Genomic DNA, 9,734 nt, shown 5'->3' on the forward strand with positions numbered 1-9,734 from the left:
GGACTCCTTCTCCCTTCTTAATAATATACTCTCAAAGAGCATCATGAGCAGCGCAACTTGATGATCGATCTATATATAGCTAGATAACCTTCTTATTTACGTTTCTGTGTACTTCTAATCATATGATAGACATTTGACAATGATCGATGGTGATATTCACATGGCATGCATTGTGCATTAATGTGCGCTTATATATAATGCTGACACGATTATATATATGATCACTAATATTATAATATTGATATTAATATTGATATATCGTTAATAGGTAATTAATTGCTTGACAAATATTGGCTTAATTAATTTGGAATTAATGTACGTACCTAGCTACAAGTTAAAATACTCGAGCAGTGCCCCCTTCTTTATTTTTATTTTTTGCAAAATAAAGGTGAAAATCCTACTATATATATATATATTAATTAGGTCATGTCATGTACTAATTCAGGAGTAGTAATATATATATATTAATTAGTTTTTATCAAAAGGTGAAAATAATGAATACTTTTTGGTCAGTTTTCCCATGCACCATCTTGGACCACCCATGTTTTCATTTTCAAATTTTTGTTTTGTACCACTACCAAAAAAAAAAAAAAATGTGTCGATAGGTACCATTACCAATTATTGTGTGCATATCTTGTTATTCCTCGTCTCATTTTTATTTTTATTTTATATGGATGATTATTCCTTGTTCATATATTTTTCATTAAATTCATTGGATGCATGACAATGGGCAAGTAAAGGAGTATATATGCTCATAATTGCATATTGACTAGAAGTTGAAATACAGCAACTCCATATATAACATTATATAATATATTTAATTAATGGATAGTGAGCCTTCCTACGCGGAAGATAATACTCTTAATAACAACTAAATTAGGATTAATAGTATTGGCTAGAAGTTGTTTTGATTCTTGTAAATAACATGTTCGAATAACAACTAAAAGGATTAATATATAATATTGGCCGACATGTGATCATGAATACATGGAACAAGCTAAAATTTGATAAGCAATTAATTGGTCATGATCATTAAAACCTTTGAATGATTTGAAATTTGATGGGCTAAGTAAATGACTTCAACCCATGAATTGGGGAATCAATTTTGAAATTATTAATTAAGCTCTCTCTCTCTCTGATCTCCATTAATGTAGCTTATGGCTAGTGGGTCACGGGCCAAGCCTAAGCTTAATGTGAGCATGCACGTCTCTACGGGTTTATGTTAGGAACGGATTTGATGCGCATCATTAGAGGATTTCTATTTTTAAGCACACCAAGGTCACACATTTATCTATACATGAGGTCCCATGATCAGTTTGCATGAATTGTTCAGGCCTGATGATATTATGATAAAATCAAGAGAAAATAGATGTATGGAGGAAGAAATATTTTAGGGTTAATTGTGTAATTATTTGGAGAAACTTTTGGGGATATTAATGATTTGGGGAGCGATGATATATTAGGTTTTTTATATTTTAGGCTCTATGAATTATAGGTTATCTGAGTAATTCGGACTTAAAATATTACAAAGTATGAGCATAATTAGAGGTTTACATACAATTGAAATTGACACAATTTACGTACTTATTTGATATTTGCTTGACATTGTTGTAAGGAAAAGCTAAAAAGTTAAATATTATAGCTAGATAAAGCAGTGCTCTTATACTAGACTTTACAAAAAACTGACTTGTGAAAAACTTGTATATTCTATTATGAAAACAACCTCGGTTTTTTTTGCACTAGTCTATGTATCTTAACATTGAAATGTTACATTTTATCATGATTGGTGTAGACATGTGTAATTTTTGCACTATTTTTCTATACTGCATAAAAGGTGAATATGAAATATGAAATATTCTATCTGATTATATGATATTATTTTATTAGTATACTATTTTTGTTATTGTATTGTATTTGAAAATGCTGAGGCATAAAATTCTATTCTGCTTTGATAACTGGCCCCACCACGAGATATAATAGTGATCTCTAACTTCTGACCCAATCACGGAATAAAATAGTGATCTATGATTTTTTGCCCCACCACGATATATAATAGTGGTCTTTGATGTCTCGCCCTGCCATGTGATATAATAGTGGCCTCCGACCTTGCCACATGATAAAATAGTGGTCTTTGTTTGAGTATAAACCATTTTGTTGACATAATGACTTATGTTTTGCTTGGCTATCCGCAAATTGCACAACCTTACCATAGGAGTAAAAATGACTTCTGTTTTGAGTGCATCACTTTGGTGACAAAACATTGATTTATGTTTTGTAATCGCAAACATGTACAACCTTTCCAAGGGGGTAAACATGACCGTTGTTTTTGTTTCTAATGTTATTAAGTACGCTTATGCCTAAGGTCTTTTGTATATATTATTATATGAAATGCTTATGAAAATATCACTGCTATTTTTTAGAACGGTTTCTTTCTGCATTCTGTAACTGGCTCATATTTACACATTAGTATATGTTTCCTGCTTTACCGAGTTGCTAAACTCACCCCTTTATCTACAACTTTTTTTACAGATAAATTTGATGGCACGTGACAAGATTATAAGAGAAATGTGAAATAAGTGCCAGGTGGTGTAAGTGTATTTGTCTGAGTTAAGAGAAATTTTGTCAGTATTTAGTTTATTTTATTTTGGAGGACTTCTTGTAATTAATTTTTTTTATCATTGTGAGTTTCAAGTTAAAGGCTCCAGCCTCGAGTATGGGGCTTGACATTGCTGGTGGTTATTGACTAAAGCGTTGTTGTGCTTGCTAATTGGGTGTTGGATGTGAATGGGCTGGAAACTTGGAGCTTCGGTGGTGCAATGCTAATCCTTTTTGGCATCGCCTCGACATGGTTGTAGTAATGGGGCTATCCCACAGTGGTGCAACGACTAAAACCTAAGCGATGGAAGGGCTGAGCAGCTTGGGAATGGAGTTGCAAAATGACCTAATTTTGTGATGAAGACGCACATTCCAGGTGCATGGGGATCACGGTGTGGGTGTATATAGCAGTCGTGTAGGGTTTTGTTTGCATTTGGGTTTGGTCTTTTCAATGGTTTTGGGTCTTGGGATTGGTCCATTGAATCTAGGGCTTTGCCATTTTAAGGGTTCAACTAAATTTGTAGCGATCCGGCCTAATAGTTCTAAGGTCAAGATATTAATAATTTTTATTGGGCCAAAATTATATTTAATTGGTCATATTGGATAAGCACACGAGCGATAAATTATTGAACTTGATTAGGAGTTTTAATTAGCCTCAATAATTGTGTTAAATCCTATTTATTATTTATTGAATGAGCTAGACTCCATTTAGAATTTAAAGATCGGCCATTAGAAATTTATTTCAATTTAAAATTATCACTGATTGAAGTCCCATATGCAGTCTCAGTCACTACTAATCCTATATTGAATTAACTACTAGATCATGTTTTTAATTTCAAACTCTCTTCTTAGATTATCACGATTGAGTGTTCAGTATATTAGTGTCACTACATGTATTAATTGAGTCCAACTCAAACTGGTCGTCACTCTCTTCCAAATCTTTCTATAAATATCTCCCTTCTATGTATTATTTGAAATAAAACCATAAACTTTCCAGCACTGTGATCAATTTTGTGTCAGAAGTTTTAGGATGCAACACTACAAGGCAAGTAGTTTGATCATAAATTAGGATTAACATACGTTAGCTAGTTATATATATTATTATTAAAACCAGTTCTTTGAAAGTCAATGTTTATGTACCACGCATGTCATGATATTTGCAAGTATATCATTCATAATGTTTCATTCTGCATATTATAGTTATGTATGTATTATGAATATCACGTTGCACAAGACATAAGTTTTCATAAGATCAAGTGTAACATAAGCCCATAACAGTTAACCAGATGCTCATTCAAATGCATGGTACCAATGTGAATTTATGGGTGGACGTGCAAGCTACAGACCTAAGTGTGGTCCACCATAGTATGTTAGAATATTATTAGCGGCTCCCCTTGCTACCACGAGATGTAGAGCCGTTTCACAACTTTGCACATAGGGTTAAGTATGTGGGTTAGTAAGATAAATATGATAATTCAGATAATTCAAGATAAATTATGCATGACATAAGCATACATATGAATGATCCTGATTTTAAGTTCTCAGCAAGAAAGTTTTTATGAAAAATCTTATGTTAAGTATATTTACATTATGATGAGTTTCTTACCGAGTAATCGACTCATTTTAATTTGTTTTATGTTTTTAAACCATTAAATTTAATGCCATATAATATACTTACCATAAAAGAAGTATATACGGTTTATTTATAGTAATAAGTACTATTCTTTTATATTCTAATCCTTGTTATTGGCTTTCACATTGTTAATAATTATGTAGGTCCCAATTGAGCGTTCGAAAAAGAAGTCACTGGCAATCACGTGATACGTCAACATGTATGATCGAGCTAGATGACATGAAGATTTAAAATGAAATGTACGTGGTGTTTACTACTTAAGAATGTAAACAATCTGCAGCATATTTCCTTTCAAGACCATAGGACGTGCTTCGGTTTGCCATACGTTTTGGGTGATACATTGATGTGAAAAACTCTATTTTTGGTGCCTAATGACGGATACTTTAATGGGAAATAGGAGACCATGCCATTGCATTGATCTGGAATCATGTCACTATGAACTTATGTGATCATCTCATAAAACAGTCAATGGACTGTAGGCTTGATTTAGATTTGGATTCTAATCCAAATGATCATCAAGCCCAGTTCTTATAACAGTTTGCCCTCTTATAATTTCCCGGACAGCCGAGAAAATGGTTTATTTGTACACTTGACTTGGATTTAGATAATATTCCTTTAAAATCTTTTCTGAACTTATGGTTTCAGGTAATGAAATGGGTAAGAATTTTTCTAATTCCATCGTGTTATTGGTTACCACTTCCAGACAGAGAACAGGCAGTGATCATGTGCAGGGGCCAGAAACCATGGTTAGTGTTTTTGAAGTCTGGTTATGTTTGGCATCAGCATCTTCATTACTTTTCAGTATACAGGTCTGAATGTTGGGACTCATCGTTAAAATATAGTATTTTTTGAACCTTTTTTTTTTTAATATATTCAATTTAATATAGTCATAATTGTCTTGCTACAGCCAGTTTTTGTCATTTCAGGGGCATATCTGATCCACAAGCAGATGTTTCTTTAGAGCCATTAATGTTGTTTGACGTACTGGTGTTATTTTATCAAAGATTTATTGTTTTAACGTTGATCACCATGTTTCTCTCCGGCCACTTGATATTTTGGAATTTATATATATATATATATATTTCCATGATAAGGCTCAGATTTGACGATCTGGCAGCCTTTTTTTACCACAAATGGTATCTAGAAATCCTCAAAACATGTGAAAGCAGACAACACCAACTGTCAAAAAAAAAAAAAAAAATTAAGACTGACAGGAAATAAGAAAAACAGACTGACATGAAAGGTAGACCCATCTAATATAATCCACTTGTTCATGAAAGTTATTTTGGATTATACGACGAACATAGAGACCCCACAACCTTTATCTTCTTTTGTTTTTGTTTTTTGAACAAACAATAATGGTCTGGAAAGGCAGCTTGATCGTAAGCCCGTGCAGCCTCATCTGCTAGGTTAAAAGGCCCAAGCCTCAATGCCACAGCCTCGTATCTGACACTTATGCCTGTAATAGAGCCGAGTCGTACTTTTGGATTATCGAGAGCCGGATTCAAATACTTCGAATTCGAGTTATTTATATTTTTTAAGAATAAATATAGATAAAAATTATTATTAAAAACATTTATTTTATATATATAATATGTCATCATCTCAAGTGAATGCTGAAAATAATCAATTAGAAGTAGCCATGCAGTGAATATAAAATGTACACTACTACAATAACTTCTCTCTAACATTACTCATTTTTTAATAGAGTCGTGTTGAGTTTAGTCGTGTTATTATTCGAATTTTATTTATACTTTTATATATATATTTTAAATGAATTAAATAATTAAAAATAAAAAATTACAAAACAAAATATTAGTTACATTTGAATGTTGAATTAAATTGAATTGAGGCGATAAAATATTGTTAAAATATTATTTTTTAATATTATTATTATTTTGAGATTTGAAAAAAATTAAATTGTTTATTATATTTTATATTGAGATTTAAAAAAGTTGTAATGATGAGTTAAAATGATTTTAAGTTCCAAACGAAGCTAATGAAATTTTTACAATTAATTTATAAAGTATATTAAACTATAAAATTATAACATCTTTATGAATACAATTTTTATATGGTTATAGATTATAGTATATAACGAAAGTACTATCAAGTCCTATATACTAACTATTTCACATTATAAAATATACACTATAATTAATCACTTAAGTACTTAATTAACTAACATATAATTATGAATTATATTTAATATATAGATATAAATGATTAGGCATAAGTAATTGGGTTACATACTATATATTTAATTATAAATGTAACTGTTATTAAATTTAATATGTATTGAAATATGTGTGTGTGTAAGAATATTAATATATAGAAATAAATTATATATATTTAATGACTTATGGACGAGCTCTAATTGGGTCGAGCTAACAAGCCAAGTCGGGCATGAACAAGCGAGCTAGCCCTAATGAATTTTAGCTGAATCGAGTCGGATTTAATCAAGTATATATCATTTACTAATCGAGCGGATTTTTACTTTTACGATCGAATTTTTTTTAACGAGTCGAACTCAATTAAAGTTTAGACAAGTAAATATTAAGATTGTATAGACTGATTTATTTACAGCCTTACTGACAATGAGAAAGATATACATACGAGAAACCCTGCGTGTCGTTAGAAATCTCATCCTAACATCACGTGCAATTTGCTAAGAAGAGGGCTTGCTAACCTGAAGAAACGTTAGGAGCTGGCATCATCTCGATCTCTTCGGCTTCAGCTAGCAAATTTTATAGCAGTTTTCATTGTTTCAGTATTTTATCTTTGTCGGGGGGTCTTATAATTATTTTTATGACGTTTTTCATTGGTTTGTACTTCTATGGGCCCATGCATGGTTGGTTGACTTCCTCCTTGGTTGGCGTCAATTTTGGCATACAGTCCGTTAGAGTCAATTAATTAGACTAGCATTAGCATTAGATTGACTATCTCATATTTTAAATTTTGACTAATATGTAATTTTTTTATTTTTAGCTAATCATTTAAAACTTAAAATTTACATTGGATTAATCATCACACTCTTTATAATAATAAAATATTATTATTTTTTATTATTTATTTTTTATAATTAATTTATATTTTATTTTTATAATCTTCAATAACCTCCAACAATCATATTCATTTTCATTTTCCCAATCTAACAATCTATAATATAATAATTTTATATGTATATAGATGATAAAATCTCAATGAATAAAAATCTCATATCTATAACATAATAATCTCAAAAAGTACTTTTAGACTTGTTATAATTCTTTTCATATTTGAAAAGAATAATGCATTTAATGTAACTTATATTTTGGATGAAAACAATTTAGCTAGTTCAATGTCGAGCAAATATGGATGATATTTCTAAATTTAAAGATGAAAATGTATTTGACTAATCCAATGTCATTGCTCTTAGAATTAATTAGTATTTTATCCTTTTACATTTTCATAGACATATAATATCATGAGAAATGATATTTACAGTAATAGAGTATGTAAATATCGTCTAAATTTTTTTTAAAAAGTGAGTAAATGTAGAATCCACATAAAGAAAAAATAATTTTTTAATAATAGATTTTACTCTTTTAAAAAAAAAAAATTACACGATGGTTACGCATTCAATTGTATTTAGCATTACTTACAAGGAATATTAAAGATTCAACCTGCACCCTTATGAACCGTATGATATCATTCCTTAAGATTCAAAAGGCCCAAAAAAGAAGCGTGAAGGTAGAGAGATTTATGTATGGATTGGGATGGACTATGAAGGAAAATGAGAGGAAGATGAGTTGAGAAGATTTCACAACTCATTCATCTCATCTCATTTAATCATTATAATTTTATTAAATTTTCACACAAAATAAAATAAATAATTTTACTTTTTCAAATCTCAAAACAAAATTAATATTAAAAATATATATTCTAACAATATTTTATTCAACTTTTAATTTTAATGTCAACTCATTTCATCTGTGAAAACAAATGAGACTTTAGTCATGAATGAAAAAAAGTTAAAAGAATGAAGATCATGAGAGTACAAATAAAATATAGAAAAGGAGAGGAAGAAGCATATATGGTACTGAATGCTGCCCTTTGCTCCACATGATAGAGTCCAACCATTTAGAAACTAATTCCTCAAGAATATACACTCGATCGCCATGATCATAAGCTAGGGGAGAACGTATATTCTAGCATTTACTTTTGCATAAAAAAAAATCCCAAAAAAAAAAAAAAAACTCGAGGCAAAAGCATCAAAGCAGTTAAATAAAAATAATACAAGATCAACACCAATATATCTCATTTTAATTTCATGTCCTAGCTCATGAGTTAGGACATGAAATTAATCAACTTATTATAATGAGTCATCTTTTTTGGTTTTGATGCGCATCAGACGTCGTTGCCTTTTCCTGGCTTATCCTACTGGGTTTCAAGAAGCTCCTCCAACAACGTATTGTCCAAATACTCCAACTCTATAACCTCTCCTTGTTGTCCGGCAGTAGTACTACTACTGGATGAACCAGTACCCCTTGGGTCTTTATTTTTGCGTATATCAGCTGAGGACGAAGTCAATGAAGCAGAAGAGCTTGAAGACGAAGAGCTCGGACTTTGATGATATTGATGCTCATTTGGGAAGTTGAGGATGGCTAAATGACCCCAGAAAGCATAAGCAGCTCGGTCATAGGCTCGTGCTGCGTCTTCTGCTGTATCAAATGTTCCTAGCCATAAGCGTGCCCCATTTCTTGACGGATCACGTATCTCCGCCGCGAACTTACCCCATGGCCGCCTTCGAATCCCCCTGTACGTCCGAGTTTCTTTACCCTTTTCTTCATTATTCCCTACTACTGTCTTCCTCTCCATGTTGTGTTTCACATGCAGTGGAAGTGAAGACGTAGTACTTTTTAACGTCTTATATGTTATGATGTCATTCTCCAAATCATAGATTCATATATGGCGGACGTTGGAATGTGCCTTTGCCGGGAAACTTCCTCAAAGCACGCAGAACAAGATTTCGATTATTCCTATCCTTTTGAATTGCTTTCGAATGTCATATATAATACTAGTAGTACTTGTCATACTATTATTTTCTAAGGCAAATGCATTCAACTTGGATTTGTCTTAGGCGTAAATAGGTGACATACAACACCACACCCCCCCCCCCCCCCCCCCCCCCCCCCCCCCCCCCCCACGAATTAAAATAGACTCGTTTCAAAGCTGACACGTCTATTCAATTACGTGGAAGAAAAAAAAAAACAAAAAGAAGAAAAGCAAAAAACAAAAAACAAAGGAAAAAAATGCTGGAAGGAATGGAAAAGCGAGATTTTTCTTCTTCAGGTGAGTAGCATACTAGAGCACAGCCAAGGATTCTTGGTACGTTGAAGCATTTTTCTACTAAGAAAAAAAATCTAGGATTTGAAAAAAGTCTTGGATCAACTCTCTCAAACTCTAGCTTTTACAAATGTAAGAAACTGTGAGGATATGACCTGGCCTGCTCAGCTAACCACAA

General features: G+C 31.8%; 1 protein-coding gene across 1 annotated transcript; it reads right to left on the bottom strand.

Moving 5' to 3' along the window:
* Positions 1-8,280: 8,280 nt before the first annotated feature.
* On the bottom strand, positions 8,281-9,231 carry LOC121251606 (ethylene-responsive transcription factor ERF098-like). Its single transcript, XM_041150886.1, has one exon. It carries the CDS (start codon positions 9,086-9,088, stop codon positions 8,648-8,650), a length of 441 nt encoding a protein of 146 aa, XP_041006820.1. The 5' UTR covers positions 9,089-9,231; the 3' UTR covers positions 8,281-8,647.
* Between the last annotated feature and the right edge of the window lie 503 nt (positions 9,232-9,734).

Source organism: Juglans microcarpa x Juglans regia, chromosome 2S (genome assembly GCF_004785595.1).
Source record: "Juglans microcarpa x Juglans regia isolate MS1-56 chromosome 2S, Jm3101_v1.0, whole genome shotgun sequence".
Taxonomy (NCBI): Eukaryota; Viridiplantae; Streptophyta; class Magnoliopsida; order Fagales; family Juglandaceae; genus Juglans; species Juglans microcarpa x Juglans regia.